At 39.3% G+C, this 17,338-nt stretch overlaps 1 protein-coding gene across 3 annotated transcripts in view; it reads left to right on the top strand.

Annotated features, from left to right (window-relative positions):
- LOC126334572 (protein N-terminal asparagine amidohydrolase-like) overlaps positions 1-17,338 on the top strand; it is a 133,221-nt gene that overhangs the window by 76,851 nt on the left and 39,032 nt on the right. For all 3 annotated transcript variants that reach the window (XR_007564757.1, XM_049996956.1, XM_049996955.1), the window contains exon 5: positions 6,684-6,791. Coding sequence is in view for 2 of the 3 variants with exons in the window: in XM_049996956.1 (XP_049852913.1) it covers positions 6,684-6,791 (108 nt within the window). In the remaining variant the exon portion in view is untranslated. The remainder of the gene's footprint in view (positions 1-6,683; positions 6,792-17,338) is intronic.

The raw sequence follows: 17,338 nt of genomic DNA, 5'->3' as shown, positions 1-17,338 counted from the left end.
ATGCAGTAGAAGAAGAATGTGTAGCATTCAGAGATGAAATGGTGAAGGCAGCAGAGGATCAATTAGGTAAAAAGATGAGGGCTAGTTGAAATCCTTGGGTAACACAGTAGTTATTGAATTTAATTGATGAAAGGAGAAAATATAAAATGTATTAAATGAAGCAAGCAAAAGGGAATACAAATGTCTAAAAAATGAGAGTGACAGGAAGTGTAAATTGGCCAAGCAAGAATGGTCAGAGGACAAAGGTAAGGTTTTAGAAGCATATATCACTAGGGGAAAGATAGATGCCAGGTACAGGAAAGCCTTTGGAGAAAAGAGAAACATCTGTATGAACATCAAGTGCTCAGATGGAAACCAGTCCTAAGCAAAGAAGGGAAAGTAGGAAGGTGGAAGGAGTATGTAGAGGGTCTAAACAAGGGTGATGTACTTGAGGACAATATTATGGAAATGGAAGAGGACATAAAAGATGAGATGGGAGATCCGATACCATGTGAGGTAATGACAGAGCCCTGAAAGACCTAAGTTGAAACTAGGCCCCGAGAGTAGACAACATTCCGTTAGAAGTACTGATAGCCTCAGGAGACCGAGTCATAACAGAATTCTTCCATCTGCTGAGCAAGATGTTTGAAACAGGCAAAATACCCTCACTTCAAAAGTAATATAATAATTTCAGTGAAAATTACCAAACGATAACTTTAATAAGTCACAGTTGCAAAATACTAACACAAACGCTTTGCAGAAGAATGGAAAAACTGGTTGAAGCTGACCTCAGGGAAGATCAGTTTGGATTCTGGAGAAAAGTAGGAATATGCAAGGCAATACTGACCCTACAACGTCTCATAGAAGATAAGTTAAGGAAAGGCAAACCTACATTTATAGCATTTATAGACTTAGGCAAAGCTTTTACAGTATTGACTGGAATACTCTCTTTCAAATTCTAAAGGTGGTATGGGTAAAATATAGGGAGCAAAAGGCTATTTGCAGTTTGTACAAAATACAGATGGCAGTTATTAGAGTGGATCTTGAAAGGCAAGAGAAGGGAGTAAGACAGAGTTGCAGACTATAGTTCATGTTATTTGATCTGTATATTGACCAAGGAGCAAAGGTAACAAAAGAGATATCTGAAGTAGAAGTTATAGCCTAGGGAGAAGAAGAAAAAAGAAGATTGAAGTTTTCTGATGAAATTGCAATTTTGTCAGTGACAGCAAAGGACCTGGAAGAGCTGTTTAATGGAAATGGCAGTGTCTTGAAAGACAGAGGGAATTACATTAGGAAACGAGACACTTAAAGTACTACATGAGTTTTGCTATTTGGGCAGCAAAATAATAGATGATGATCAAAGTAGAGAGGATATAAAATGGCAAGAAAAGTATTTCTTATGAAGAGAAATTTGCTAACATTGAGTATAGATTTAATTGTCAGAAAGTCTTTTCTGAAAGTATTTGTATGGAGTATAGCCATGTATGGAAGTGAATGTGTATTATAAACAGTTTAGACAAGAAGAGAATGAAAGCTTTTTAAATGTTGTGCTACAGAAGAATACTGATGATTAAATGCACAGAACACATAACTAATGAAGAGGAACAAAATAGAACTGGGGAGAAAAGAAATTTGTGGCACAACCTAACTAGAAGAAGGGATTGGTTGGTAGGACATATTCTGAGGCATCAAGGGAACACTAATTTAGTACTAGAGGGAAGTAGGGGGGTACAAATCACATAGGAAGACCAACAGATGAATGCAGTAAGCAGATGCAGAAGGGTGTAGGTTGCAGTAGTTACTTGGAGATGAAGAGTCTTGCACAGGATAGAGTAGCATGGAGAACTGCGTTGAACCAGTCATCAGACTGAAGACTGCAGCAACAACAATGAACTAGCTTTTACAGTGCCCCCTGTCTCTTTTTAATAGTGTAGTACATGTACTTGCTTCTACCCCTTCCACTTAATACAAAATAAACTGTCGAACAAAATTATAGGATCTCTCTCTTTTGTAGACCCTGTCATTTTCTCACTTTGTGATGTCATTTTCTCCCTTTGTGATGATTGCTACCTTCCTCTGCTATTGCACAAAACTAGATGCCCAGCAATGTCACCCTTGAACTTGGCACTACTTCAAACAGTAAGTTGTTACACCTGCAAAAAAAAGACCAGAGCTCAGAAGTTCATGTCATGTGTGAGATGGATTAATGAGGTCACATTGGCACCACATCTCATCACAATTCTGCCTATTTTTTCTGTGGATGAACCATACCATGGCAAAGTTGTCAACCCTCCCATTACCCATGTCTCACCTCATCTCTTGGTGCCTTTGTGCCCGAGCTCAGAACCCCAATGCTCAGTGTTGTACTCATCTAGTTTTGTCAAGTATGGCGGAGGAATATATTTCAGACACACCACTGCTCAGAATCGACACTAGAATGCCTCAGGAGGTATCATAAAGGGCATGAATGAAACACTCTCTTCCCTTGGGACATTCATTTTCACACATTTTGCAGTCAAAAACGAACATTTTCAGTGTGACGTGCAGGTGGATGATGTTTTTGATAACCTTTGACAGTGATGACATGGGGCTGCAACCTTATTGAACATTTCACCTCTTTTGGAGTATAGCATGACTGCTAATTTTGCTGTGGTATACAGGATGGAACCACTAGGGACCATTCAGATTCATTTGATGAAGTGTTAACTTGATCCAAAGCAGAAAGTGGTATTTTATGCATTTACAACCCTCCTTTTTTTTTTTTTTGCACCCACATGTGATATGTGGGGTGCAACATTGACACACTTGTCAGCAAAATAGCAAAGGATATCTCAAGACCACTCCATTTCGGCAACACACTTGGTACCTCCTGTGTGCTATTATTGGGTGCCTTAAAAAGTCTCTGTACAATTACACCCATTCACCAAGTCGTAGGCATCAGCTGGTGGGCAACTCTTTCGACACCCCTCAGATTTCACATGAGGCCAGCAAGTGCTAGTGCAGCAGCATAGCATCAATGAACTGTTTTATTCTGATGCATGGTCACACCATTTTTAGGACAAAGAAGGATACACATTCTGATTTCAGTGATTTTGTTTAATGATCTAAATGAATTTTCAGTAACACGTAGTACCACCTCTAGTATTAATGACAGCCTGGTTTCGGCAACTGTTGTTCCAAATGTTTCTAACACAGAGGCCAATTTCTAATGTGTTCCAGGCTGGAGATACATGTGCCTTAGTCTTTGGTCCATGAAAACCCAAACACGTTCAGTTGGGTTAAGTTGAGGCTGTTGGCAGCCATTCCATCACCAAGAGGCTTGCTATTTTGACATAATCTTGGATAACCTGGGTGATGTGAGGGTAAGCATTGTCCTGCATCATTGTGAAGTGTGGTCCTAATGCTGCAGCCTTCAGAATGACATACAGCTCCAGTGTCTCATCCTGGTAGCACTGAGTGCTGAATGCTGAAGGTGGCATGACAACAAAGGGCATTTTCCTATTTAGCTAGGTGTGTCCCATATCATGACAGATCTGCCCATGAATGCGTTCTGTGGGGAAATGACATCTAGATGATTCCTTGCCTCAACACTGTGATGCCAATCACAGATCCTGTCATCATGGCCCTCCATGGAAAAGTGTGACTCATCTCTGAAGAGCACCCGAATCCAATGCCCCATGCCCCATTGCACATGCTGTCTTGTGAACTGCAACCTGGTGACATGATGTACACGTGTCAAGGTGGGCACCTTCATTGACTTGCACAAATGAATGCACAGTTCCCACAACCATTACCAAATTGACCAATAGCAGCAGCATGATGATTGGCTAGAGTGTGTGCTGTCGCTAATCGGTCCCAGGCTACCTATCACCCAATACTGCGATCGTCACATGGTATAGTGCAATGGCGGTGGCTCTGACCTGGACGTAGTGTAGTTGCATCTGTCTTCTGATGTCATTGCAACAAACCCTAACTACCGCACTCTGTGACACGTCTAGCATGTTTGCAATGCATCACTGTCACCTGCCATCTGCAGACAGAGCAACAGCTGGGCTAATGCCAGTAGAAGATGGCTGTCTTGGTACCATTATTCTGTAAAACAAAACAAACATTCCAGTTCCTCTGTGCTGATATGAGGCAGAACTTACAACAAATGTTGTTATTCACAGAATCCTTACCATACACTGAAAATAATGAGACAACATAACAAAGAAATGCAGCTCACCATTTAAGAGCTATCTGCAGAAAGAGGCTTGTGCACCAACACAAAAGAGCTGAGTGGTCCTACACTGCTGCAGTAATGCTTGCCGGCTGCATGCAAAATCTGAGAGATGTCAAAAGATTTTCCTGTCCTGCCAGCACCTAGTAACTGGTGGATGGGTGAATTTGCACAGGGACATTTTTAAAGCACTCAACAAAGGTGTGTTGGTGGCACTGCAAGTGTTGACGAACTGGTGTGAGGGAGGGGGGGGGGGGGGGGAGGTGTTAGAGGACCCTTTGCCATTTCAATCACATGCATGTCTCTGTCGCACTCCACTGGGTACACACCGCATGAGGGCATGAAAAATGAGGACTCGTGTTCAGATTTCGTTGAATAGTATTTAATTGTCCCTAGTGGTATTACTGTGCATACCAGAGCAGAAACCTAACATTCTTAAGGTGTGTGATCATGTTCAATGGGATTGTAGCCCCTCGGTGCCCTTAGGGGAGGGCGAGGTGTTAGCAGTGTTAAAGATTATCAAGAATATTGCTGTGTTGCACATCACCTGCAAAATTGTCATTGTGTACTGTGAAATGTGTCAGAATGGACACTCCAAGGGAAGGAGTGGTTCATTCATGCCCTTTATGACACCTTCTGGGGCTTTTTCATTTTTATTCAGAACAGTGATGTTTCTGAAATGTTTTTCTCAGCCAACCATTAGAAAATTGCAAGACTGGGCATCAAATGTTCTGACCTTTGTCACACTTCCATCAAGAAAAGGTGTGAGAAGTATGTAATGAGAGCTGTGACAACCTCCCAAAGTGTGACACATCCATGATTGTGTTGTAAACAATTTTGGGGAAATTCGGTGCCAATGTGACATCATTGACCCGTGAATAGTTCTCAAGTATTCAGTCTCGTGGCATCATCTAAATGGCATGATATTTCGGCAAGCTGACTTCTTGCCATGTTCAGACATTTCTGATGACTGCGTTATGTTTGCTGGGCACCATCTTTACATCCTCCCCCCCCCCCCCCCCCCCAAAAAAATCCCCCAATCCCCTCTTCTGCTCCCTCCAGCCAGTGGACCTGGTGTGCTGGTGGGGGAAGCACAACTTTGGACATTGGTCCAGGGACTTCAGTCATACCACAGCTGGTGCTGGACATGGCTCTCTGCTGGTGTGGCGACAAATCTTCTTAGCCCTCTTCTGTTGTAGTGACAGAAGACCTCCACATAGACTGTCGCTGTGGTCTCAACATGCTCAAGGCTGGGACCCAGGTCTTGCTTAATTGAAACCCGCTGTTCTTATTTATTAGCCCATCATGATCTCTCCAGCTCCTTTGAGAATACAATCTCAGAAGGTGTTGGATTATTGCAACAATTTGGTGTTGTCATAATTCATCGTATGTCCATGGGAGATGCAGTGTTCTGCCACAGCAGACTTAGTCAGCTGAACAGTGTCTGTGTGGCATTTGTGCTCTGTACATCTCTCCTGTACTGTCTGTATAGTCTGGCCTACTTACATTTTGCCACACTGGCAAGGGATGTGGTAGACTTTCAGTTTCCAGAGTCCCAGGTCATCCTCGACTGATCTTAATAAGGTTTCCATCTTGGCCTGTGGGCAGAACACACATATGACATTTTATTCCCAGAATATTTTTCCAATTTTTACTGATGCATTCCCATTATAAAAACCTTATTAGGATTAGTCAAAGATGACCTAGTATTTCAGAAACTGGGAGTCTACCGCATCCCTTGCCAGTGTGGCAAAATGTATGTAGGCCAGACTATCTGAACAGTACAGGAGAGATCCACTGAGCATAAATGCCAAACAGACAATGTTCAGTTGAGAAAGTCCACTGTGGCAAAGTAATGCATCTCCCACAGACATACCATGAATTATGACAGCATCAAGTTGTTGCAACAATCCAACACTTCCTGGGATTGCATTCTCAAAGAAGCTGTAGAGACCTGACTGCGTGATGGACTAATAAATAGGGACAGTAAGTTTCAATTCAACAAGGCCTGGGACCAGCCTTTTGGCACGCCAGCAGAGAGCCACATCTAGCATCAGCTGTGGTACTAGTGCATGCCCTGGATGGATGCTTGACACCATGCTTCTGCCACCACCGCACCATGTCTGCACCCAGAGGCACTGATTGGAGGGCAACCTGAGCTTACAAAGGAAAGTTGTAGGTACTTTTGAGCCTAATTTCGATTTCCTGTGTCATGATTGGAGAAAATGGAGTGGTTTAAAAAAAGGGAAGCTGTAATCATATAAATGTTGGTTTTTTAATGACTGTGTTGCTGGTATTGATAAAATGCTGATGTAAAGTTGTCCATTTGTTTGCCTTATGCGGTATACTATTTAAAATGTACAATATTGTCATGTTCCCATTACTAGAGTTGAGAGGATAATTATTCATACAAAGTATACTAAAGTCATTTAAGACCTTTCAGAGCGTTAATGTGTAATTCCTTTTTCTCTTTATATTTATGCAGTAACCTTCCATAAACATCCTGAAAAGGTTAATGTCACACTTGCATGTGTTGGAGATATCAACACAACTGTTAAAGATGGCAAACACTGGCCATCATTGTATGGAGTAGGTAAGTTGCTGAAACTTTTTTGTAACTCAGTAAGAAACTAACATACTATTTAAAATTCTAAAATTTTATTAATTAATATTGTAGAATTATCAGTTTATTGCAGATTGTGAAATAACCACATCCAATTACAAAATGGTGAGTGTTGACAAAGGGCTTTGTTTTGTAAGTCTCATCTGAAATATTGAGCTGTATCTTGGACTTGGAGCTCCAGAAGTATCAGCAGTGTTTCACTAGTATTTCAGTTGCTTGTTCATAGTCGTGCAAGATACATCACATACTATACAGAATGGTCTTAATCTGGTTCCATGGCAGTTACCTAATAGGAAACTATTACTGTTGAAACTTGGGAATTCAACAGCAACTCCATCTCACCTGACATCAACTGGATATTGTGTGTGGGTTAAATGTCCAGGCTGTGGAAAGCAAAATCATTGCTGTAAATAGTTTCAGTAGCTCCTAGTAGATAATTGACAGTATTTTGGATATAAATGAGTGTGGTTTCATTTTTTTTGTATTCATGCATATAATTCAAGTTTATGTTTTCTCAGCAGCCTCTATTTCACATTTGTAAGTTCTCTATGTTACCAGAGGACTAGGATGTGAATTGCAGCATCAAAAAGGAGAATAGTGTGTGTAATAGTCTTTGCAGAATATTGTGCAATTACTTCTTTAAAACACAGTACATTTTTTGATCTGTATCTTGCCATACACCTCAATTAACCATGGAAATTGCTGAGATGGGGTTGCTTGCATGCCTCAGCAATGTAGGTAGTGTCCTGTAGGTGCAGTGATAACAGGGGAGTATCCGAGGGGAGTCCAGACAAATGTGGTTCCTGAAGAGAGGCTGCAGAATTTTCAGTAGCTGCTGATTGACTGATTTGACCTTGCAACATTAGCCAACATGGCTTTGCTGTGACAGTACTGCAGACAGTGAAAACCAAGAGGAAACTAAAGCCATTATTTTTCCGGAGGGCATGCAGCTCTACTGTATGGTTAAACGATGATGACACATTCTTAGGTAAAATATTCCAGAGATATAATAGTCCTTCATTTGGATCTCCAGGTGTGGACTCCTCACAAGGATATCATCATCCAGAAAAACAAAACTGGCATTCTACAGGTTCTAGCATGGAATGTTAGATCCCTTAATTGGGCAGGTAGGTTAGAAAATTTAAAAAGGGATATGGATGGGTTGAAGATATATATAGTTATAATTAGTGAAGTTCAGTGGCAAGATTAACAGGACGCCTGGTTGAATGAGAACAGGCTTATAAAGACAAAATCAAATAGGGATGATACAGGAGGAGGTCTGAATAAGAAAACAGGAAACCAGATAAGCTATTAAACAGCATAGGGAACACACTATTGTGTCAAGATAGACAAGAAGCGAACAAACACCACAGTAGTATTAGTTTATATGACAACTACCTCTGCAGATTATGAAGAGATTGAAACAATGTATAATGAGATTAAGTTAAGGGAGATTAGTTAAGGGAGATGAAAATTAAATTGTGGTGGAAACTAGTATTTGGTAGTAGGTAAAGAGACAGAAGTTAAAATAGTGGGAGAATGTGGGCTGGAGGAAAGGAATGAAAGAAGAAGCTGCATGGTAGATTTTTGTACGTAGCATAATTTAATATTCACTGAAACTTGATTTAAGGATCATGAAAAATGGTTGGATATGGGTAAGAGACCTAGTTTTGATTATATAATAGTAAGACAGAAGTTTCAGAACTATATTTTAAACTACAAGATGTTTCTGGGGGCAGATGTGGACTCTGACTTAATTTATTGGTTATGGATTGCAGGTTATAACTGAAGAAATTTCAAATAAGTAGGGAATTAAGGAGATGGGACCACAATAAGTTGTAAGAACCAAAGGTTGTTGAGAATTTCAAAGGAAGAATTAGACAATGTTTGATTGAAAAACGGAAAGGAATATGGCAGAACATGAACAGATATCATAAAAGCCCTAGCAGAAACCCTTGGCTGTCACAGTAGACATTAAATTTAATTGATGAAAGGAGAATGTGCAAAAATGCAGCAAATGAAGCATATGAAAGGGAATACGGATGTCTAGAAAATGAGATTGACAGAAAATGCAAAATGGCTGAGGTGGAATGGCTAGAGGCAAAAGAAAGTCTGTAGAAGCATTTATAAATAGCAGGAAGATAGATACTGCCTGAAAAAATTAAAGAGGCCTATGGAGAAAAGAGAAGCAGCTGTATGGCTGTCAAGAACTCAGATGGAAAACCAGTACTAAGCAAAGAAGGGAAAGCTCAAAAATGGATGGATTACATGGAGGGGATATACATGGGAAATGAACTTGAAGGCATTTTATGGAAAGGGAATATGAAGTAGATGAAGATGAGGTGGGAGATATGATACTTCAAGAAGAATTTGACAAGAGTGCTGAAAGTTCTAAGTCACAAGAATGCTCCTGGAGTAAAAGGTCTGTGAAATGAAACTGCAGTCAAATGGAAAAGGTGAAAAAATTCTTTCTACAAGGTCGCAGTGCACTAGGGACATGAATAAAATATGACAAAGATACTAGTTCTCAGTATCCAACTGTCTTTACTTTTGAAATATGAGAAGGAATGGGAGAAAATGTAACCATTCAGAAATTAACTGGATTCCTCTCTCATTTCTGTCTTGTCATTATCCCTTTACTACAGATCTTGTTTATGTGATTATGAAAACCAGCATTTTTAGTAACTGTCTATTGCTATCTGGCAAGTATGAGGCTGTCTTAATCTTATGCATTGAAGGAATGAACCTAAAACCACCAATGAAACCTGTTAGTTGCACTACAAACAACAAATGAAAAATGTGTGTTAAAATTCATGGCTACAAAACTATAGACTGACTCGTTGTTGTTGTTGTTGTGGTCTTCAATCTGAAGATTGGTTTGATGCAGCTCACCATGTTACTCTATCCTGTGCAAGCCTTTTCATCTTTGCATAACTATCAGAACCCACATCCTTTTGAGCCTTTGTACTGTATTCATGTGTTGGCCTACTCCCACAATTTTTACCCCCCTTCCCCCACTTCCTTCCATTACCAAATTGACTATTCTTTAATGACTCAGGACATGTCCCTTTAATTGCTCCCTTATTTTACTCAAATTGTGCCTTAAATTTCTTTTTTTCCCAATTCACTTCAGTGTCTCCTCATTTGTTATTCAATCTATTCATCTCAAATTCAGTATTTTACTATTCTTATTTATTTTGTCTTGACTAGTATTAGATTTTTTTGCACAACATTTCTGAAGATGAAAACTTGACCTTTGAAACACATCAATTTTAGTGTTTTGCACTGAAATAGTTGTTTGAGACAACATTTCAGATATGTTCTTAATCATTCTTTTACAGCACTGTGTTTCAAAATATTCTGTTCTCTTCTTACGTGAATTGCTTATCATCCACATTTCACTTCCATAGAAAGCTGCACCACAGATAAGTTCCGAAAAGAGCTCCTAAGATCTGATGTCATCAAATTCCTTTTTTGCAGAAATGCTTTTCTTGCCTCTACTGTGGCCATCATCAGTTATTTTGTTTCCCAAATAGTAAAACACATCTCCTACATTTACTGTCTTATTTCCTGAGTTATTTCATCTGCATTACCTGATTCAATTTGACTACATTCCATTCTTCTGGTTTTACTTTTGTAATGTTCTTTTTATAATCTGTTTTGACGACACTATTAATTTCATTCAACTGTTCTTCGAAGTCCTTTGCCGTCTCTGACTGAATTACACTGCCATTGGCAAAGCTCGAAGTTTGTATTTATTCTCACTGAATTTTAATTCCTTTTCCAAATTTCTCCTTGGTTTCCATCATAGCTTGCTCAGTGTAAAGACTGAATAACATCAGGGTAATCTACAACCGTGTCTCACTATTTTCTCAACTATGACTTCCCTCTTGGAGCTTTCGGTTCATATAACTGAAATCTGGTTCCTGTACAAATTGTAAGTAACCTGTTGCTACTGTAAAAAATTCAAAGTGTGTAATCCAGACAACACTGACAAAAGCTTTCTGTAAATCTACAAATGCTATCAACATAGGTTTGCCTTTTTTCAGCTGTCTTCTAGGACAAGCCATTTGATTATTACTGCCAACATGTCACTACAATTCTCTGGAATCCAAACTGATCTTCCCTGAGGTTGACTCCTGCCAGTTTTTCCATTCTTCTATAAATAATCTGAACCAGTACTGTGCAACCATGACTTATTAAACTGATGGTTCGGTTGTGTTTACCCTTGCCAGCATCTGCCTTCTTTAGATTCTGCATTGCTATCTTCTTCATGAAATCTGAGGGTATTTCACCTGTCTCATACATCTTGCACATCAAGTGGAATAATTTTTCCATAGCCGGCTCTCCCAAGGATCTTAATAACTTGTCATCTGCTCCAAGTGCTTTGTTTCCACTTACATCTCTCAGTACTATATCAAATTCATCTTGCAGTATCACATCAGCCATCTCATCTTCTCATAATTCCTCTTCTCTTCATAAAACATTGTTCTCAAGCTCAATTTTGTTTCCTTTATATAGATGCTCTGTAAGTTCCTTCAACCTTTTAGCTTTCCCTTCTTTGCTTTGTACTTTCCTGCCCTCTGAACCCTTAATATTCATACAGCTATTTCTCTTTTTTTCTGAAAGACTTTCTAAATTTCTTGTAAGATGCATTTATCTTTCCCTTAGTTATGCGTGTTTCTGCAGCCTTTTATTTGCTCTGTAGCCATCACTGTTTAACCATTTTGCATATTCCACCAGTCCCATATTTTAGAAATCTGTACTCCCTTTCACCTGCCTAATTTGCTGCATTTTTATATTTTCTCTTTTCATCAGTTAAATTCAGTATCATGTGTGTTATGTAGGAATTTCTTCTAGGCAGTGTCTTTCTACATATGTGATCCTCTGCTGCCTTCTGTATTTCAATTCACAAAATTATGAGAGTCATTCAATAACTAATGCAACACATTTTTTTCCTCGGCAGTTTTAGTTGAAATAGTGTGAAATTTGTTGTTGTGGAATATTTCCGCCTCAGCCCCTATAGTTTTATGACATTCTGATATATGGTGGCATTATATGTAGCCTTCAAAATGGCATTTTTAACGGAGGTGCATTCCAAGCAGAGAGCTACCATTGAGCTTCTTTCAGCAGAAAACCAGAGCATTACAGGTGTTCATGGGCGCTTGTAGAATGTCTGTGAAGACTCTGCAATGAACAAAAGCACAATTCATTGGACAAGACGTCTGTCGTCATCGCAACAGGGGTGCACAAACCTGTCCAATCTCCCATGTGCAGGTTGGCCACACATAACTGTGACACTTGCAGTGTTGGAATGTGCAGACATTCTTGTTAGAGGTGTTCAATGGATCACAAACAAATATCTTGCTGCTCAACTGGATGTCTCTATTGGTAGCACTGACACACTCGTCCACCAACTGGGCTACAGAAAGGTGTGGGCCCACTTGGTTCCACGCTGCCTAACAGAAGACCATAAAGAGCAACAAAGGACCATCTGTGTGGAATTTCTTGCATGTTTGAGGCTGTTTGTGACAATGAACATTGTCAAAGGAAATGAAATTTGGATTCATCACTTTGAACCAGAAATAAAATGGCAATTCATTGAGTGGCACCACATCATATCTCCTCCAAAGTTCAAAGCCACATCCTCAGCTGGTAAAGTTATGATGACATTTGTCTGGGACTCTGAAGGGGTTATTCTATTTGATGCTGTCCCACATGGTATATTGCACTACTCTTAGGAAATTTAAGAAATGACTCCAGGGTGTTTGTTGCCACAAAAATGCAAATTAACTTCTCCTTCTCCATAACAATACAAGGCCTCACACAAGTCTGCACACCCGAGAGGAGCTTACAAACTTCATTGGACTGTTCTTCCTCATCCAACCTAAAGTCCAGTTACATCTTCTATCTTCTGTCTTTTTGGTTCGATGAAGGCTGCACTCTGTGGGCAGCAGTACGTGGATGATGGGGAGGTTACTGATGCAGCAAGATGTTGGCTCTGACGTTGGCCAGTAGAGTGATGCCTTGGAGACATACATACCCTCCCTGTAAGGTGGTGCAATGCTGTCACATTTAACAGAGATTATGTTGAGAAATAGGTTTTGTAGCCAAAAGAGTGGGGAATAATATGGTGTATTGGAATCCTGAATAAAACCAACCACTTTCAGAAAAGGTGTGTTACGTTACTTATTAATTCCTCTCAATATATCCGTCTTCTATTGCACTCTTTCCTCTGCTTCAGTGAACATTGCTTAATACTCTGAAATTCTCAACAACATTTTATTTCTTTAATTTATCCAGGTCTCATATCCATAATTTTCTTCCTTTTTGCAGTTTCTCAAGTTTTAATTTGCAGTTCATAACCAATAAATTTTGGCCAAAGGCCACGCCTGTGCCTGGAAATGTCTTACAATGTAAAATGTGGCTTTGAAACCTCTGTCTTGCTATTATAAAGACAAGTTGGAACTTGCCAGTGTGAAGTTCTTATTGAAAAAAATGATTTATAAAGAAGTTTGGGTTGTCTGCAGTTTGCAGTTCAGTCTGCAGTTTGCAGTTCTTCTAATTGGTGTACCGTTTTAGGACAACATTGTCTTATATAGTACTGTTCTGTGAGATGTGTGTATACTTGTAATCAGAATTGATTATCTGGCATTCACTATAACCACACTCATGCATAATGTGAGGTCCATAATGTAGCATATATTTCTCAAGCACAGTTTGAAAATTGTCAGTAATTACTCGAATTCGTAAGTTGCCTGTTGCCTTTTGTTCAAAGTAGATAGTCCCCTTTTTGTTAATTTAAGACTATTATTTTTGGTTTGGTTAAAGTCTTTATGATATATTTCGTTTTCGTGGTATTTTTTTTTTATCTCTGTTACATACAACTGCAGTGAAAACAAACACTCCAAACTGAAATTTCATAACAATTAATCTGTAAAAAACACTCCACATGTTATAGGGAAAGCATGTAAACCGTCTGAAGGTGAATCATGATTCAAAACCGGTAATGGTACCCTTTGAATAAAGAAAGTGAAAGTAAATTTGTGGCTGGTTGCTGTCCCAACACCATCAACATTTATTTACAAATAACAGCCACGGCCTCCAACCATTCATCATATGACAAAATTGCATGCCACTGCAGTGGTACTCTATTTACAGTAGTGTGCAAATTTAATGTGACAAGCTCTTATTTTACAAGGAATGTGTTGAAATGGACATTTTACTGAAGAAACGGGCAAAAATGGTTGCTCTTCATGAACACATATCTAGACTATAAGAGGCATTGCCTCTGTTACTGGTGTGGCAGATGTGGATGAAAATGAAAAATTACCTCTAGGAATGACAAAACTCTATTTAGAAATGGTAGAATTCATTCTCCCATGACAAGTAAGGACCTCCAGAGGGATTTATTGGCCACTGGGGTTGAAATTGGCTCTTGAACGGTATGACATAGTCTTTTTGATTGTGAGCGGAAGATTTGAAAACCAATAAAGAAGCAGTTGTTAACAGCTGCCATGAAGAAACAACGGTTGGCATGAGCCAAAATATCTAAATATTGGACATCCAGTGACTGGAAACATGCAATTTTGTTGTTCAAGGATGCAGAGCAAAAGTTGTCAAGCAAAGCAGCTGTGAGACAGTGACAGCTGAGCACCTTGAACAGGCTGTAAAACACCCTCCCAAAAAATATATTGGGATTTCTTGACGGCAAGTGGCCCTGGGGCACTAGTTTCACTTGATGGCATGATGAATTTAGTCAATTACATAGAAATCCTCATGAACAGGATTGTGCCATTGCTACAGACCGTTGCAGATGGTGGGGAAACATTTCACCATGATCTAGCCTCATGTCACACTTCTAAAGCACTCAAGCCTTTCATGGAAGAAAATGACATTAGCTTACTTGAGTGTCCTGACTATTAACCAGACTTAAATCCCATTGAGAATTTGTGGGATATTGTGAAAATGTGTTTTAATAAAGTGGTCTGATAAACAAAAGAATGCGTATTAGTAAATGTGGTAAAAGCATGGTTTCATGATGGTGAACTACAAAACGTTTGCTCTAATCTGCCACAATGCACTCAGAAGCTCTTTAAAGTAAAAGGAGGGCACATTAGTTATTAATATTCATTAAACAACTAACTATATTATACAAATATAGTAATAAATGTGCACAGTTGAAGTTTAATCATCTTGTTCCAATTAATTTGCACACTGCTATACATTGTAGAGATAGAACAGGAATATACCACAATCAGACCATCCTAATATAGGTTTCCATTAATTACTACAGGGGACTGCTTGGCTGGTTTCTTCAATATGGTGCCAGTGGTTTCTTTCCACCATCATTGTCCAACTGAGCTTTGATCTATCTGCAATGATGTACATATTGGTGTTACATTAAATTCAAGTCTTCCTTTCTTTTTATTACTTAATTCTTAGGCTGTTATTACATTACCATATTTCTTTGACAAAGAAATATAATCAAATATCGCAAAATTTCTTGGACAAACATCTTTGACATGGAGCTAAAAAGTGGTATTACACTGCCGTCAGACACTGATCAATCAGAACATTATGACCATTGACCTGCTGTTGATATAAACCCATCCAGGTGATAGCAGCGTCACCTGGCGAGGAATGACTGTTAGTCAGACACACGCACAGTGCGTGTAGTATCAGTGAGCCTACTGCCCATGTGTAGAGACATACAATCTAAGTACAAAGTGTGGCTGAAAACAAAGTGCACTGAACACTCTTAACAGCCGACAATGCAAGCTTGTGCCAATGTTAAGAGCATGACAATGGCAACTACAACTGAAATGGGCACATTGTAATCTTACCCTCCCACACATCACTATTAAAATTCTCTGTCTTTGCACAAATTTTGAAAGCTTCAAGAGGCGTAAGATATACAAAAGAAAAACTTTTTACTTATCTTCATTATCTTCTTGTTGTTGGCTCCAAGTCTTGTTGTGTCTAGGGTACATTCTTGAGGCTGTAATTATGATTTAACAGGTTCCTGAAGATGAAATAAATGATGAAGACTTGTCTCTTGCTATGAATATCTTTTTATTTTATCCCATTCTTCTATACCCCAATGACTTCACAATCTCCATTTTTACCACACCACGTTGTTGTTGTTGTTGTTGTTGTTGTTGTTGTGGTGGTCTTCAGTCCTGAGACTGGTTTGATGCAGCTCTCTATGCTACTCTATCCTGTGCAAGCTTCTTCATCTCCCAGTACCTACTGCAACCTACATCCTTCTGAATCTGCTTAGTGTATTCATCTCTTGGTCTCCCTCTACGATTTTTACCCTCCACGCTGCCCTCCAGTACTAAATTGGCGATCCCTTGATGCCTCAGAACATGTCCTACCAACCAATCCCTTCTTCTGGTCAAGTTGTGCCACAAACTTCTCTTCTCCCCAATCCTATTCAATACTTCATTAGTTATGTCATCTACCCATCTAATCTTCAGCATTCTTCTGTAGCACCACATTTCGAAAGCTTCTATTCTCTTCTTGTCCAAACTATTTATCGTCCATGTTTCACTTCCATACATGGCTACACTCCATACAAATACTTTCAGAAAAGACTTCCTGACACTTAAATCTATACTCGACGTTAACAAATTTCTCTTCTTCAGAAACGCTTTCCTTGCCATTGCCAGTCTACATTTTATATCCTCTCTACTTCAACCATCATCAGTTATTTTGCTCCCCAAATAGCAAAATTCCTTTACTACTTTAAGGGTCTCATTTCCTAATCTAATTCCCTCAGCATCACACGACTGAATTCTACTACATTCCATTACCCTCGTTTTGCTTTTGTTGATGTTCATCTTATGTACTCCTCTCAAGACACTGTCCATTCCATTCAACTGCTCTTCCAAGTGCTTTGCTGTCTCTGACAGAATTACAATGTCATCGGCAAACCTCAAAGTGTTCATTTCTTCTCCATGAATTGTAATACCTACTCCGAATTTTTCCTTTGTTTCCTTTACTGCTTGCTCAATATACAGATTGAATAACATCGGGGACAGGCTACAACCCTGTCTTACTCCCTTCCGAACCACTGCTTACCTTTCATGTCCCTCGACTCTTATAACTGCCGTCTGGTCTCTGTACAAATTGTAAATAGCCTTTCGCTCCCTGTATTTTATCCCTGCCACCCTTAGAATTTGAAAGAGAGTATTCCAGTCAACATTGTCAAAAGCTTTCTCTAAGTCTACACATGCTAGAAACGTAGATTGCCTTTCCTTAATCTTTCTTCTAAGATAGGTCATAAAGTCAGTATTGCCTCACATGTTACAGTATTTCTACGGAATCCAAACTGATCATCCCCGAGGTCGGCTTCTACTAGTTTTTCCATTCGTATGTAAAGAATTTGTGTTAGTATTTTGCAGCTGTGGCTTATTAAACTGATAGTTCGGTAATTTTCACATCTGTCAACACCTGCTTTCTTTGGGATTGGAATTATTATATTCTTCTCTAAGTATTAGGGAATTTCGCTT

The sequence above is a fragment of the Schistocerca gregaria genome, chromosome 2, assembly GCF_023897955.1.
Source record: "Schistocerca gregaria isolate iqSchGreg1 chromosome 2, iqSchGreg1.2, whole genome shotgun sequence".
Classification (NCBI taxonomy): domain Eukaryota; kingdom Metazoa; phylum Arthropoda; class Insecta; order Orthoptera; family Acrididae; genus Schistocerca; species Schistocerca gregaria.
This window is presented reverse-complemented; position numbering and strand designations above follow the sequence as displayed.